This window comes from Myzus persicae, unplaced genomic scaffold, assembly GCF_001856785.1.
Source record: "Myzus persicae strain clone G006 unplaced genomic scaffold, MPER_G0061.0, whole genome shotgun sequence".
NCBI lineage: Eukaryota > Metazoa > Arthropoda > Insecta > Hemiptera > Aphididae > Myzus > Myzus persicae.
Window position 1 is genome coordinate 77234 of NW_019104056.1, and position 17158 is coordinate 94391.

The 17158-nt window shown below is 26.7% G+C and overlaps 3 protein-coding genes across 4 annotated transcripts; 2 read left to right on the forward strand and 1 right to left on the reverse strand.

The window, feature by feature from the left end:
* Positions 1–113: 113 nt before the first annotated feature.
* On the forward strand, positions 114–4550 carry LOC111038174 (out at first protein). Its single transcript, XM_022321155.1, has 5 exons — positions 114–473; positions 828–941; positions 1046–1180; positions 1256–1439; positions 3603–4550. The coding sequence occupies exons 1-5, from the start codon at positions 378–380 to the stop codon at positions 3887–3889; spliced, it is 816 nt and encodes a 271-aa protein (XP_022176847.1). The 5' UTR covers positions 114–377; the 3' UTR covers positions 3890–4550.
* A 1424-nt stretch (positions 4551–5974) lies between these two features.
* Positions 5975–13228, forward strand: LOC111038156 (membrane-associated guanylate kinase, WW and PDZ domain-containing protein 3-like). Its single transcript, XM_022321131.1, has 10 exons — positions 5975–6720; positions 6797–6948; positions 8947–9068; positions 9134–9242; positions 9306–9522; positions 9664–9930; positions 10133–10713; positions 12276–12429; positions 12500–12547; positions 12684–13228. Exons 1-10 carry the CDS (start codon positions 6622–6624, stop codon positions 12720–12722), a joined length of 1788 nt encoding a protein of 595 aa, XP_022176823.1. The 5' UTR covers positions 5975–6621; the 3' UTR covers positions 12723–13228.
* Positions 13229–13679: 451 nt separating this feature from the next.
* Positions 13680–15752, reverse strand: LOC111038157 (biogenesis of lysosome-related organelles complex 1 subunit 2). 2 transcript variants are annotated; one of them, XM_022321132.1, is made up of 5 exons: positions 15601–15752; positions 15405–15517; positions 14275–14405; positions 14093–14204; positions 13680–13920 (listed from the first exon to the last, which is right to left on the reverse strand). In XM_022321132.1, the coding sequence occupies exons 2-5, from the start codon at positions 15460–15462 to the stop codon at positions 13781–13783; spliced, it is 441 nt and encodes a 146-aa protein (XP_022176824.1). In that variant the 5' UTR covers positions 15463–15517; positions 15601–15752; the 3' UTR covers positions 13680–13780. The 2 variants fall into 2 exon arrangements, with proteins under 2 accessions (XP_022176824.1, XP_022176825.1); XM_022321133.1 differs by lacking the exon at positions 15601–15752 and having other exon boundaries at positions 15405–15590.
* Between the last annotated feature and the right edge of the window lie 1406 nt (positions 15753–17158).

Consider the following 17158-nt stretch of genomic DNA (forward strand, 5'->3'; position numbering starts at 1 on the left):
TATAACTGTATACCGTGGTTTTTACTATATTCGTGTCTATTATCAATATAAATTATCACAAATTACTTGAAAACAATAAACATAGACCTTAATCACCTCATAGTGTATAAATGTATAATAGAAAAACAATTCTGATTTCAGATTTTCCGAACAATTTTAATTATAATTTAATAATAGGTGCAATACCTATTATAATTATTATTTTTGTCCAAATCAAAAACGAAATGATTAGGACAATGGGAATTGTCATGTAGTCTTTAAATTTGATATATGAAACAAATGCATAGTAGTATGTTAGAACAAATTATTAGACTATTAATTGATTACAATATATACCTACAATGGTTATAATATGAAATTATAGTTTATGTGTAAAAATGAACAATATTTTAAAAAATTATCTTTGTATTATTTACATTATCTTAAATTATAGTTGCAATTTTTTTTGTTTAGTTGTTAACGTTAAAGATCAGGTAATTTTTATAAAATAATTATAGGTATTAAGAGATATTAATAATACTTAATGTAAAATACATTAAATTTAGCTTTTGGGTTAAGTTATGCTCTTTCTGGTCAAATGGAGGAGTACTCTATAATGTGTACATTGCCATTGTTACACTTACTCATTCTTTTTGTTGAGACTAATTTAATTCATTTTTTTTTGTTAAAGAAGCTTATTTTTAAAATTATAAAATATATAAAATTCATAGCCAACTCATTAGTTCAAAAAAAATATTATCTACTTAGATTGTGTTTTATTTAACTAATGAAATTAACATATGTATTTATAATTATTATAAATAACTTATTTTGATACACTTTTTTAGGATGGCGGTGTTATAAAAGAAATAATATATGCAAATATAACAGATGATACAATTACAGTAGAATTAAAACTACCTGACTCTACATTAATCACACAACATATTGATTTCACAAAGGTATGTACAACTTTAAATAATATTATGTTTGTTGTATGTTGTATCTTTATTAATAAATAATGAAAGATAGGTTGGTACATTAATAGTATATTAATTGTTATTAGGAAATTCAAATAGTACAAGTGTTGTTGCTTGGAGAAGAAGAACGTGGTCAAAAGCCATATCAAATACTTTGTTTTGTCAACCATGTACATGCAAATGAATTCATCTCACCAGATGCGATGTCAAAACTCAGACAAGTATTCTTATAACTAAATAAAATATAGTGTTAATCCCTATGTAAATGTATATTACAAATATAAACATTTTTTCAGAAAAATCCTGGTACAATTCGAGTTGCAGAAGAAAATAAGGGTGTATTCAATATTACAATAGATATGAAAATTAAATTAAAAGATAGTAATTATATATCACAGCATGTTGGATTATTATGTTCTGAAGCACAAGATACAACATTTACTAGCAAAGTTGACATTGATAAATGGGCTACTGTACCAGGTAATTAGAAACTACCTATAGATTGTACAACATTACAAGAAATTACATCTATAAATATATAAATGATGCAATAGAATAAAATAATATCATAAATTATATAGATATAAAAATTTTTTTTTATCAAATTTAATATTGTTGTTGAGATAGGGCATCATGGTGACGTCCACGTTTGAGCCGCCTGAGAGTAGACTTGTCCCAGGGTTTGAAGAATTTTGCGCTTTTTGCATTGCTCAGTTAACCAAAAAATTTGAGATTTTGTATGTAGGCTTTAATTGTTGGAAGTTTGAAGTGTGTGTGAAGGGCTTTGTTTCTGACAAACTAAGGCGGATTTGATATTGTTTTTACTATTTTTGATTGGAAGACTTGAATTTTTATTTATGTGGGTATTGGTGCAGTTTCCCCAGATTGGAGCAGCATAGAGTTCTTTTGGCCGTAGATTTTACCTGTAAAGAAGCAGGGAGCATTTCCTACTTAAGGCAGTTTTACAATTGATTAAAAGGTAAAGAATTTTAAGTTCTTGGTAACCTTGTAGTTTTGAAGAAATGTGAGGGGTTTCAAGTTAATTTTTTTATCTAAGATAACTCCTAGATATTTTGTTGGAAACCAGGATATGTTATCACCATTAAGTACTAGAGTGAGTAGGGTTTTGGGACTACAAAGTGTGAATAATACTAATTTTTAGTATTAAATAGTATTTAATAGTACTTTTTGAGGGGCCTAGGACAATTTTCCATTTTTTCGCCCAGCACTTTATTTTGTTTAAGTGACTATGTTGATGTCGCTGGAGCTGGAATTGATAACACTGTCGTCAGCGTAAAGAGAAACTTTTGTGTTAGATGTAGTAGTAAAGTTACAGATGTATAAATTTAAAAGCAGTTGAGAAATTTTACATCCTTGAGGAACACCGGCTATTAACTGTTTTATTTCTAAGTTGAGTCGTTTATACGAACTGAAAAACTACAGCTAGAGAGAAAGGATTTAATTATGTTGTAAATTGTAAAATGAGTATTTAGTGTTTTTAATTTGTACATTAGGCCGTCGTGCCAGACACGATCAAATGCTTGCTAAATGTCTAAGAAGGCTGCACCAGTATGAAATATTTTTTCAAACTCATTGTTTATGTATTCGGTTAGGTGGAAGAATTATTGAGTAGTTGAATGATTTGGCTTTAAACTAAATCAATGATGTGGAATGGCTTCCGTTGCATCTAGGTGGTTTATTAATCTAGTATATTTGATTTGTTTTAATATTTTTGAGACTGAAGATAGTAGACTCATGGGCCGGTAATTATTAAGGTTTGTGTTATCTTTTCTAGATTTTTTTATCATTGTAATTGAAGATTTTTTCCATTCTGTTAGAAAATGTTGAGATTTTTTGTCTGAAGCATTTGTGATGAATTGTGTTCTGGGGATTTTTTGTTTGGTAATCTTTTTATTATTTCAATAAATTTGGTAGGAGTAGTGTAGAAAAATATGTTTTGAGGAAGAATTTAGGTTTAGCTAGTTTGTTATACCTGACAGTTTCTGTTTCAAAATCTATTTTATCATTCGGCAAGAAAATATTTTTAATAGTTCTAGCTGAAAGTTCACATTTGTGCTTAGGTAAGCATTATCTACGTTTAATTGAGGTTTATCACAGGTGTTTGGTTTCATTAAGTATCTAGAAACTAGTCTTAAATTTGAGTCAGAAGTATGAATTGTAGATAGGNTTGTGTTCTGGGGATTTTTTGTTTGGTAATCTTTTTATTATTTCAATAAATTTGGTAGGAGTAGTGTAGAAAAATATGTTTTGAGGAAGAATTTAGGTTTAGCTAGTTTGTTATACCTGACAGTTTCTGTTTCAAAATCTATTTTATCATTCGGCAAGAAAATATTTTTAATAGTTCTAGCTGAAAGTTCACATTTGTGCTTAGGTAAGCATTATCTACGTTTAATTGAGGTTTATCACAGGTGTTTGGTTTCATTAAGTATCTAGAAACTAGTCTTAAATTTGAGTCAGAAGTATGAATTGTAGATAGGTAATTTTGATATGATGCTATTCTATGTTCTTCGAGTAAAATATCGACTTTTTTGTGATTCTGTTGCTAGATGAATAATTTCCTGGAAATTTCTTAAACTTCTAAATTTATTTATTTTTATTAATTTTTATGCTTTATTTATTTAGGCATGTACTTGGGAAATTTGTTACAAGCTGTTGAATATATTAACTATAAATCACCAAACTCTAATTTGAAATTATGTCGAGATACAGGTAAAGTCTGGTCACACTGTTTATGTACAATGAAAGTAACCATTCCTTGGTACCCTTGTGCGTTAAAATTCTGTAAAGATCATATTGGTAAAAAATCAACAGCAGTTGATAGTTATCGATGTGGTATACAGACTTGTGGTAAAATTATGAATTTTATGTACAGTGTTAAACACAAGCAACATTGTTTGACAATTGAATAACATGTATCATTATTGTTATGTAAATATAAGATAAATTAAACTATTCTGCTGTATATAAGTAAATAAATATATGAATCCAGTTTTTATTTAAATTTTTTTATAATTAATAATAACTAACATTTATTCAAAAACAATCTTCCTCATTTAAATTAGAAATATATATTTTAATAAAAATTCCAACACCACAATTATTAATATTACCATCAAGATGTAAAAAAGACAAGAATCTAGTAAGAAAATCAAGGAAGAAGTAAAATGATACCAAAGCCAGCCACGTGACTATAGTAAAGATCATTCTAGATGTCAGTATTTAAAAAGAAAAGAATACATCCTGTGAACCCTAGATGTAAATGTCTAGTATCCATATTGTTTATGTATACTTCCATGCATCAAGCTCGTCAACCCAAGTTGTAGATTTTCAAAATTCAGCACACTAAGTTTGCATGTACACATGGCAAAAACAGAAACTTTTTTAAATCATTCATTTAAAATGTAATTATATGTAGGTATGTAAAAACAAATGCATTTAATCAAGTTGAAATACTGAATTCTTATTATACTTAAATAAAAAAATAATTGTTTATAATAATGTAAATACTGCTATTTTTAAAGTTGTTATCATAAACAAATGCGTTCAAATAATAAATTATAAAAACTAAAAGTGGATTTTATAATTATTACATCATTTTCTCTTGAACAAACTTGAGTAAAACAGCTAGTATATTATATATATATATTTGTGTTGTTAAATAAGTAATTTACCCAGAGAGTATTACATCAATATTTAATTTGGAATAAAGTATAAACATAGTTTTTTTATTTATTAGAAATTAAATGTTTCAGTATATTGCATATTTCACTATATGTATACTATTACAAGTCTTAATCTAATGACAAATTATAATTTGATTTGTGATGTAATGATTAAATTATATTTCATGTTAAAATATTTAGTTATGTATTTTAATGGTTAAAACTTGAAGTTTAATTTTCATCACCGCTGATAGGAGTAGATCTTGTGGTAATCATGGTTATAATCGCTGGTTTTTGGTTTTGGTTCCCAAACTATAGAATCAAGCACCATCAGATGTTTTGAGGTTGGTGATGCTTGGTGTGGACATTTTTAAATTGGTTTCTTAATCCTACCAGATGGGAAACTATATTTTATAACCCGCTAGTGCTATAGCCAGGATTTTTTTTTTGGGGGGGGGGGCATGAGCCTCTTGCCCCCGCCCATTCACTGTTTTTATACTTTTTCATCACATTATTTTTAGATTGAAAATATGAGTTATAAACTATGTATAATTTGAATCCCCCCCCCACATAAGACATTTCTAAATATGCCACTGTGCCGTAAAATCAAGGAGTAAATCATTGCATTTGGTTTAATAGGTACTCTAATGAAGCCTGGGAGTATTCAGTGTATAAAATATTAAAATTGATGAGGTAGCAATTGCCACCTTGTAATGACGCCTATGCCTACCTAATACCTAAATAAACAGTTTGATTAGTCATGGATTCATTTACTCAAAATGATGAACTTTGTATCCATGAGATCTGAAATTTAACGTCACTAATATAGAAGATATTATACCTAAGGTATGATTTTACCTAAATGTAGGTATTATTCTTATACATACTTACATTTAAAGTTTAACAGAATTTTTGATTGAGAACTGAGGTAGGTATTTAGTTTGGATTGATGTTTAGTGTTTACAAAACACTCAATTAGTGTCATTGCAATTACATTAATCAAGTTGTCATTTTATATTTGTATTAAGTTTTAGGTCATTTGGCATACATACAAATTCACTATATTTAGATTTTATATAATAATATGATTATTTTATATTGCCTAATTATAGCTATTGTGGTATAACAGTAAAACACCATCTGCCACATAATTTAAGTACTATAATTATAATTTGGTACCTACATGATTGATCACTCTTAAATAAGCACCCTTGTATAATTAAAACATCATTAACAATAATTTAAATAACATCAATAAAAATATATTTGTTTAAAAACAAATTATAATATGTAACAATACTTTCTCATATAATTACAATTTACAAAATATGGTTAATTAGTTGGTATGTATTTACTAAGATTTAAAGTGTAAAAAATAAATATGTTATAATACCTATATGTTAATCACTATGATTCTATATACATAGTTATTAGTTTAAGGCATTTAGGCCATTAGCAGTAGGCCATTAGGACACAATTGTAAATATTTGTTACAATATGCAATAATTTTAATAAAAATAAATTTTGATAAGTCAGAATTGGATCGGTAAGTATAAGGTATATTAGAAAATATAACATTATTTGTGATTGTTGCAAAAATATGGACATGTTTATTTACAATACCTCATAGGTATCTATATATATTATATATTATAATAAATTAACAGTATGAGATCACAATATTCATGATGTGCCAATTTTGCTACGACACTATTCGTACGTAATGATATCTTAAGATAAATGTACAATTAGAATGTCAGGTATTAATGGCTAAAAGCCAAAAGGTATTCTGAGATTAGAGTATCCTAAGTGGATCGTCAATATAGGTGCAGCTAGAATACAAATCGAACGCATGGCTGAAAGATATTTTACGATGAACTTGAAGTTATGCAAATCAATTTATAGAATTTACTTAATCGTCATATAAATTATATATTCATTAATAATTATCTTAAATTAAATTCAAATACAATAATAAAATGTGCGAAGAAATTGAACTTCATCGATACGATGACACGCCTTGGGGATTTCGACTGACAGGAGGCCATGATTTCGGGATTCCTCTTACTGTCGTTCGGGTAAGTCTTAAATTTAAATAGTTTAACGTTAAAGAAATATTGATTTATTAGTCATTAATAATAACTGTTAAAATAGGTGACTGGAGGTAGTTTGGCCGAGGAAGCCGGTATGAATGTCGGAGATATGATTATTGAAATTAACGGAGATAACACTGCACAAATAACTCATAGCGAAGCTCAGCAATGTATTTTAGAAGCTGGCAACAGTATTACTCTATCGATTTTACGGTGAATGAATACAATTATTTTAAATGCTGTTATTATACTATAAAATAAATCATAAGATAAAGTAGCATAAGTGTATAGGGTGATTCATCAAGCATGCTAAACTCAGACTTTGGTAGCCGATAGGGTATAACAATTGTACACGTAAAAACATCCCTTTTAAATTTTTTATGTTAAAAAACTCGTAATAATAGAAACATTTTTGTGTCTGAAATATTTAACTATCGGCGTGTAAAAACAATAAAAATACTTTTAAAATTAAAATAAAAACACATTCCATCGGTACATAAACATAATAGGTATATAGTACCTAAGTAATAAAATATTAACAAAATCAATGCCGTTTGCACAGTGATATAATTATTTGTACTAATCGAAGAACATCAAAAATTCAAAACGCAATTTTGGTACCTACTTATTTGTTTGTTATTGTTCCACCAACGGGTTGACAGTCTGTAGTTGTACCATGGTATTTTTATTTTTTGTATATGTATAGGTGCCGTTACATAATTTTCAAATAAAAGTAAATAAAATAATAATAAATTGTTTACAATTAATAGTAGCAGTAGTTGAACATTTTGTTAATATTATTTCATTCTCATGTTACACGTAAAAAAAAATGGGACAATTTTCTATAAATAAATGTTCAATGTCACACATATCATTTGTAATTTGAACAATAGAAGGCTATCAAAGCCGGTAGCTGTAGAAATCCAACTGTCATATTTATTCTGACACATATAATAATATTGCATTATTTTGAAAAAATCGAAAATAATGTGCAAAGTTCTAAATGTTTATTATCTACCCGTGATTACTTATTTGGTGTAATTTTGAAAGTAATGATTTGTTGCATTTTATAAAATTGTTGTGTAGATATGTAGCCGTACATGTAAATGTACATGCAATCAAATATCAATAACTTTTGAACTGGAAGTTTCTATACATTTTTCAAACATTTTTAAAATCACTCAAAAACACTATTTATGGAAAATTTATTTTTTTTAAATGGATATTAAGAAAAGTAGATTTGTTCCCAAATTCTGTAAGTTGTGCTTGTGCATGACAGGGACTGATGAGGAACGACCCATAAACCTGTTTTTAGAATTGTATTTCAATAGTAAAGACCATATTTTCAAATTCTTGAGATTTGATATACCTACTTCTTAAATAATGCTTACTGTGGAGATACAAATTTCTATTTTTTTTCTCCAATGAGAACCCCCCTTTCTAACTGTAATTCATTTAGTTGATAAATATTCAGAGAAAAATTAAAATTAAAATCAGCAATTTTTGAAATAATTAACTTAATCATTGTGTACAAAGAAAAAGTCCATAATGGTGGGTTTGCCATATATGGGAGCCATAATGGTAATTTAAAAATATTAATAGTTTACATAAATGTATCAACATTAGTGATTTGTGAAAATGATCAATAGATAATAAAATACTAGATCCATTTTGTATTTCTTTAAAACTATTTTTAAGGACTATTTAAATTAAATAGCTTACAAAGTTGGTACTCGTTTGAGTTTTGATTTAGGTATATGTAACTACCTAATGCCTTCTAACTTTTCAAAAAAATTGTTCTCTAAATAATTTACAGTAAAATGTGGAGAGGGATTCTTATTTAATAAACAGAAGTTTATATTACCCCAGTGCAAGTTCTAAAAGAATAAGTATTAAGTAATAGGTAACTAGGTTATACTTACTCTTTAATAATTGGTATTTTATGTTTCGATTTTAGTTTTTGAATATGTTTGTTACGTTCTATTCTATTATTTCTTGTTTAATATTATATAAATAAAACAAACCTCTGAAATAAAATAATTTATATTTTAGTTTAAAAACATCAGAGGGTGACTTCTTTAAAAAAAATTAAATGCTTTGAAGTTATGATTGTATATTTTCTAAATAAACAAAACAAATACTCGTAAAAACTATTAAAATAAGTAACTATTTCTTGTTGTAAATAAATTAAAGTTAAATTTGTATTTACAGAGGAAGTCCAGTACCAGCAGTTACACCAACCAGAGGACTACACACACCTACAGTCATTGATCGTGCAACATCTTCAATTGGAAGTTTAACTGAGTATGAGCATAGAGATCATGTAGTATCAGGTAAGTCCAAGCTGTAAATCCATGATTTAAGCCAGTAATAATAATTTAATAATTGTGTGACATAGCTGTATCAGAATCATATGAGAGTGGCCATGAGATGACTGAAGAAGAAATAGCTGAAAAATTATTAGAAAGTGCTGAAGTTATTGAAAATAATGGGAAAAATGTCATAGGGTAAATAGTTAATAGGTATATGTTTGTATTTAATTGAACTTAATATACTTTAAATTTTGATAGTGTCAATTTTAAACGTTTTGTGCCTAAATGTGATTTTATTAAAAATTCACTGGTATTTCAAACATTACAAGAAGAACAAATTTTTGACCAAAAATCAGAGCAAGAACAATTAAAAAGGTGTCCAACGAAAAGATTTTCAACATTTTTAACAACACCAAATAGGCCTAAAATCAGACCGCCTGAAAAAAAAAAACCTGAAGAAGTAAAACAAACTGAGGTGAGATATTATGAATTAAATTAAATTTTTATATATTATATCTATACATTAATAAACAATAATGTAATATATATGTATGTTAACTATTAAAGTATTATGATTATTAGTAATATTAAAAAAAAAAATACTTTTGATATCTAGGTAAATGAATCTGAAAATGAGCTAGTTGAGGAAAATAAATCCAATTCTTGCGAACAAGTATGTACCAACTGTAAATGTAAATTAAGTGATATAGAAGATTGTATTGTATCTACGGATACAGTAACAGAAATTGGAAATGATGAAATCGATCATAATGTAGAAGAATTTGAAGAAAATTTGGAAAATCACATTGAAATCAAAACTGAAGATCACGAAGAGCAATGTGGGATTGACCATGAAGAAAAAGAAAATATTAAAACAAACGAGGTAGATGTATAAAACAATTCATGCATTTTAATAAATAAAGTAGTTACTTATACCCATAAGTTTTAAGTATTTTTATTTTCACTAATAAATTATTTTAAATAATTTGTAAAAATATGGTTAAAAATAAAGCAACTATTCATTAATTGTTAATTTTTTATGTAGATCTAATATTTTATCTAAACCTCATAACTATATTTTTTAGGACTTAATTGAAAAAATTGAAGAAATTCATGAATCAAAAATTGATGAAGTGAACAAAGAGCCTGAGAATACGTTTGAAAAGAGTATATTAAATATTCAAAATCAATTGACAGCTATTCGAGAATTACCACTACAAATACAAAATCATATTTCATTATTGGAAAAACAACTTTCAGATATACTCTCCCACAAAATTCAACTTACTGAAACATCTGAGAGTAATGAAATTAAAAACAATGATGCTGAAGAAGAACAAAAAGAAAGTTTGACTGAACAGGAAAATATTGATGACGGGTCATTAGAGACATTATATGATGATGAAGCGTTTGAGACAGCCATTGATGAAACATTTGAAGATGTACAAGAATCAGATTCTAATGGAATATCAGAAGACAATTCTGAAGAAGAAGCTGAAGATAGAGAACCTAGTGGTAGGCCAATGTACCCTCTTACACCATTGCCAAGACCTATCGTTTTACCTGGTGGTCGCAAATGGAGATGCCCCAAAGATGCTTACAATGAGAAATTTATTGCTGAAACATTAATATCTCAAGCGGAAGTTTTAGTTGGTTCTACATTGGGGTAAATATTGAACTTTTAAGATTTTAAAACTAATATATTACATTTACCTATTTAGATGTATTGATATATTTGCTTATGTAGAATACTGAGTGGCACAAAGAATTTACTCATATTTAGTCTGTATTAGTTAGATACATGATGCGTTCGTATATAATGCCACCAGTGTTTATGTGTATGTTACGGGCAAAGTGGAAAATTCGGGCATTGTACATAGTGACCGGGCATTGTATACAATGTCCGAGGTATATTGGGCAATGTAAATTGTGAAGTATTTATACAAATAATCTGCATAATATATTTTGTTAGATGATAATGATAAACTAATATGAATTTATAATCGATATCTGATTGTGCTTGCATGTCGATCAAGTCAATTTGACAGCGAGAATTCATTTCAGAAGATATGATTGGTTTGACAACCAACCCTTTTTTAGCTGTACTTCCCTTCTTTTTACACGATTCGTAATTATTTAAGTATAACATTATTACATCTCTAGTTATATTTTTGTACTTTTTATTAATCTCGTGTTCCATTCTATTTCTACCTCCATGTCCAATTGACAAATGAACTTCATGTATAATATCATATAACTGAACATTATGCACATAATATTTTATTGCATTACCTTTAAATACATTTAAAATTTAATTAATTAAAAAAAAATTCTAATACTCTTATATAAATAATCATATAAACGAGTATAATAATTATTAGTATATAATATCATTGATTAGGTAAAATAATATTATGCAGATTATTTGTATAAGTACTTCACAATTTACATTGCCCAATATACCTCGGACATTGTATACAATGCCCGGTCACTGTGTACAATGCCCGGGCATTGTATACATTGCCCGAATTTTCCACTTTGCCCGTAACATGTATATTTGTATTGTTTACATACAATATTGAACCTCATATAAAGTAGAATCTTAAACTTTGATCAAGCAAAGAATGTAGCTAGAATATTTGTGAAAATACTCAGAACTTGCTTCAAAATCAAATTATCAAAAAAGCCTAAGTGGGAGACCCTAAATTTTACATTTTAATTTAATAATAAGTCCCAGAAAAAATGAATATTTTGAACTCACAATTTGCAATGTTATAGTTTAGTACCTGGTACAGAGACAACAATAGTAAACATATAACTATTACAACTAGTAATAACCAGGATTAAGCTACTGGTAATAATTGACTCGTATAATTTGAGGAACGAGTACATCTCAGAAATAAGCTCTCGCCCCTCAAAGCTTAACTTAAAATTATAAGTTTACATCTTTACAATTGAGATGCTTGTTGGTGCCAAATTAGTGAGGCTTACTAATTAATTAATTATAATTTTATGGTTACAATATATTTTTTTTACTATCAAAACTTGTTTAGTTATTATATTTATAATTAAATTAACTTTTATAATATAACGCTACATAATACAATATATTATTTGTTTCTTTATATTCATGAAAGAATAGGTACGTAGTAGGTACCTTTATTAATTTAGCAAATTAATAAAAAAAAAGAAGATATTTTTAATGTTAATAAGTATTTTGATTTGCAGGGTAAATTTTAGAAAGTATGAGCCACCAAAATTTGACTTGTCTAATTCAGCGGTATACAAATTAGTGCATAATATTGAGAAAAAAAATACTGGGGGTATTGAAAATAGACCTGAAGTAGTTGCTGCCGAAGAAGATTTCTACTACCACAAACCAGTAATATGAAAATATTTTTAATTTTTTCTTCCCTTTAAATTACATTAATAACTAATAATTGTGTATTCAGATTGACGCACGACAATTCTACTTAGCTACACTCCCACAACCAACAACGGTAAGTACATTAATACCTATAATTACCTAGTAACTAATGAATATTACAATTTTCAATAAAATTTTCGGATTACTTATTACTAGGAATATTTTTGATAGCTCTAGCTCTGAGTATAACTACATATTTTGATTTTTAGGTACCGGATTTTGAAACAGATAGTCAATATGGACATTAGGTGTAAACTATATTTTATTTTTAAATCCAAAGTAGTATTGTTCTAAAAAATATTATTTAGTATAAGTTAATTTATTGTTATTTATTATACCTACATTTAACACTTTAGTTTAATATTATAGAAAAGTTAGAATAACTGAAAATGTACCCAATCCTCCAATTATTGTATTAAGTTTATATCTTATTTTTTAATGTGTCAATGATTTAATGTTAATGAATTCTCAGATGTTTGATTTTGATTATAGTAGATATATTGTGTTGTTAGAAATCTGAAAGTAAAATATTGGTATTAATTGTAAACAGGTACTGTACTATCTAACCAAAAACAGTTTTGTAGAGCCAAACCATCTGTAAAATGTTTTAAGCCGGCTAAAAAATCATAAAAAAAAAAAAACTATTTGTCAAAATTAAAATTTTTTATACCCTATTGACTATGTCTAATACTTAAAAACTAGTGCATTCATTACTAAGTATTTATCGATATTATAATCAATATTTCAACTTGAATTACCAAAAAATGAAACATACTTTTTGTTTTACTTTTAACTAAATTCAAATACATATTATGAAGATGTCTAATTAGCTAACATAAATTTATAAGACTATGTGTTTGATTATAAGTATATATTATAAAAAAACAAATTATTAGAGTGTTAAATAAAACACCCAAATTGAAGACAGGAATGAAGCAGAATTAGCAGACGATTAGCTCAGTATACGAGACTTATGTTTGGTTTGAACTTAAAATGTAACTTGTAATTTAAATGTATAAATTCCTAAACTTCCCTCCTCGCAAAATGCACAAACCGTTAAATTTTACTAAAACTCATATATTATTAATTAATTATATTACAACCATACATCATAATCTAATTTAATCATAATTTAAAATTGATTAATAGTTCAAGCATAAAATAATTATTGTAAACATTTTTAAAAAATATGAAAACAAAATGTGTAAAAAATCACAGAAATTAATAGTTGATATATTTATTTATTATTCAATATAACTATGTAAAACTTATCACAGGATACAACCAAATTGATATAAGATTAAAATTATTGACGTTTTTCTAAGCTCTTGTATTTTGCTTCCAATCTCTTGGCATATGCATCCAACTTAAAAGCTGCTTGTTCTAACTTGGACACACTATCTTCAATCTGGTCAATTTGAGAAAGGTATGGTTCTAATGATTTATCTGACAAAAAAAAAATAATAATAATAAGTAAATAAGTGAATTGGAATTAAGGAAAAGCGTCTTATTTGTAAAATATAAATACAAGAATAAAATTATAAGCAATTGTGAGAAAGGGAAACTTAAGTAACAAACAGTAATTTTTAAAATGTAATAATAATACTATACACATTACATTTTTCATTTAGTTCAATGATTTGTTTTCCAACATCTGAAGCAATTTGTCTATAAGATGCATATTTTTGCATAGTGACTTTATTCATGGTTTCCAACAATTTATAATCCTCCTATATGAAACAAATATAAAAACTTATTAAAAACTTATTATTTTTTTAACAATAAATATCATTAACCAACCTCAGTAATATTAAGTTCTCCCATCAAATATTCAGATGTTTTTTCAAACATTTTAGTGGATAATAAGCTTAAATTAGGATCATGAGGATCATTACGTTCAAAACTACTAGTACTAGTCGAAAGAGTTGGTCCTAAAAAATAGTACACAATTTTTAAGCTTTGTTATATAAATTAATTATAATAAATAATAAATAATTAAGTTTTATATTATTGAGCAATATAGTTGTATTAATTAGATGTTATAAAAAATATGATCATATTTAAAATCATTAAGTGCCTATTATTTTTATGATGTTATGGTACAATAGTTTAGAGAATACTCAATACCTAATCTAAAATTATTAAACTTATATTATACTGTTTTCAGTATGAAGTGATTCAGTGAGGGCATAGGAATGCGCAGATTTTAATTTCTGCCAGGGACAATTAGTACCATAATACTTGGATAGTTCTCCTAATATTTATAACACATCAACATGCATTGTAAATAAACTAACTGTGTTATTGATATCAATGAGAATACAATTTATATTACTTACAGAAGTAAAAAAGTAAACAGTTAAATTTGAAAGTAACTTATTATAAACGTACCAATGGGATTTTCTATAGAGCTGTGCATTCACGAGCTGGAGAACTCACTTATCTTAATATTAAATAAACACGATGTGTCAAGGGTGTATTATCTAATTATAGTAATTATATTTATATTTTGTATACAATGTTTTTGTTAGATTTTATAGTATGTTCATTTTAATACATAACATGTAACAAATTAATATGATTATTTCAAAGATTGTAATTTTGAAACATCTGAAATGTATTAACTAAGCTCATTACATGAAAAATGTTGAACATTTTAATGATAATTACCTATTATTTTTTAATATGAATATCAAAACTAGTTGATGATAGTTTTTTCATAATATTGTGAGTATTGTGCCACAATTAAGTTATATTATATTAATTACTAAATAGCAGGTATACATTTTCTTTAAATTATCTGACATTTAAAATAGTTTATATTTTATGTATTCAAAACAATGTTTAAGAGGAATTTTCAAAATAAATTTACTGTAGCAGCTAATACATGCAAGAAATTATCCTAGTTTATAAAACAATACTTTTTTCACCTCTTTTGGGAGATTCTTCTACACATGCAAAGTCTTCAATTTTATCTTCCTCGGACATAATTTCTTTAATTGAACACTCAAGTTGGTAAGTATTAAATTCTTAATCTGTTGGGCTATAAATTATATATTTGTATACAACAGTTAATGGTCAGACCATAAAAGTATAAACAAGTCCAAATTAAAATTAAATAAGTACCGTATATGTACAGTTGACGTCTATTACTGTTATGTAGTATTTTCTATATTATAATATTACAATTTTAATACTTGATCATTAAAGTTTAAATATCATAACACTCATAACATAAACCTTTAGAAGTTTACAATGTTTTTATTTTTAAATTGCTTAGGTGATAATGATGTGATATCTTATCAAACACTAAGTACGACAATCCGGGAAACAAGGCGACGTACCAATTAATGTCACTAGTAGTTGCCTATACAAAACCCCTTAAAATAGACCACATTGTATTTATGAATAAGCAACCGCTAGTGAAATTTATCGTCACAGACTTCAGTGTTTCCCAAAAATTTGACGACTCTTCCGTATTGGTGGATAATGTATACCCATAGTATTTGATCTTATACAAAAAATTGATATTTTATATACGTCTAAAATGCTAGTTATAGGCGTTATTGCAATAAAATATAGTTTTAAAGATGTATACTAATAATATTTGTATAGACTTTAAAGTGTTGTCTCGTTTTGACTTATTTTGGAACGTGAACATAACATCTATTAAACATAAAAAATGCATATTTAATCTGAGAAGTGATATAAGATAGACATCTTTTTCACAATGACATGATTACTGGGGGGTCTGGGATATTATCAAATACTGTAAATCATTTTCTAAAAAAAATTTATTTTGTAAGTACCTAATATAAAAATATTATTCTTAGGTACTTGAAATTTTTAAAGTACACTGTTATATTTTAAACACTATTGACGTTCTCAAATGGAATGTTTCGACAAAAATGAATATTTAACCTATTAATGTCTAAATAATAAATGTCTAATAGCAAAACAAATTACTTTTATGGCAATTATATGTAAATAAAATATATTTAGTAATACTGACAGACAGGACCGGCCTTAGGAATTTTGCCACCCGGTGCGATTTAAAAATTTTCCATCCATTAAATTATAATACGCACAAATAAATTAATAATCAATAAACATACTTTTTATTGAAAAAAAAACACTAATCTAAATTAAAATAAATCCAGATCTTCATTAATAAATACGAATAATTTCATAATCATTAGATATTTAAACTGTATAATGTATATAATATTAGAAAAAGTTATATACATGGTTCATAATAAGTACATAAAGATAAGTTATCTATTGAAACTGCATTTTCTTGCTTTTGCATTAACAAAATCTTTTATCATGTCAACGTCATTTAGTTGTTCTGCCGATTCATGTTCAATTATTGCTATCCTAACTAATCTACTTAATCTATCTTGAACCATGGTTGACCTTAAATATGTTTTAATAAGTTTAACTCCGTTCTCCACTGGCAGTGTTAAAAGTATACGCAACGCTATACATACATTTGGAGCAAAGTCTCCTGTATTTATAAATAAAATAAATAATAAAATTATCATTCAGAAAAGACCAATTCGCAGGGTCGGTACTGATGGCGAGTTGTTTATCTTGAACTTTAACCGCGTCAAAAGTGGGCAAAATTGTTGTAGAACAAGTATCTGTTTCTTTTGTGGCAGCTACTATTTTTGCAAAATCGTTA

Coding starts and splice junctions, on each gene's coding strand:
- LOC111038174 (XM_022321155.1), top strand. CDS start 378: ATGAACAATATTTTAAAAAATTATCTTTGTATTATTTACATTATCTTA. Junction 1,181..1,255: donor CGATGTCAAAACTCAGACAA/GTATTCTTATAA, acceptor ACATTTTTTCAG/AAAAATCCTGGTACAATTCG. Junction 1,440..3,602: donor TAAATGGGCTACTGTACCAG/GTAATTAGAAAC, acceptor TTATTTATTTAG/GCATGTACTTGGGAAATTTG.
- LOC111038156 (XM_022321131.1), top strand. CDS start 6,622: ATGTGCGAAGAAATTGAACTTCATCGATACGATGACACGCCTTGGGGA. Junction 10,714..12,275: donor TTAGTTGGTTCTACATTGGG/GTAAATATTGAA, acceptor TTTGATTTGCAG/GGTAAATTTTAGAAAGTATG. Junction 12,548..12,683: donor CACTCCCACAACCAACAACG/GTAAGTACATTA, acceptor TTTGATTTTTAG/GTACCGGATTTTGAAACAGA.
- LOC111038157 (XM_022321132.1), bottom strand. CDS start 15,462: ATGTCCGAGGAAGATAAAATTGAAGACTTTGCATGTGTAGAAGAATCT. Junction 14,406..15,404: donor AGAAGAATCTCCCAAAAGAG/GTGAAAAAAGTA, acceptor ACTATTTTTTAG/GACCAACTCTTTCGACTAGT. Junction 14,205..14,274: donor GAGAACTTAATATTACTGAG/GTTGGTTAATGA, acceptor TGTTTCATATAG/GAGGATTATAAATTGTTGGA.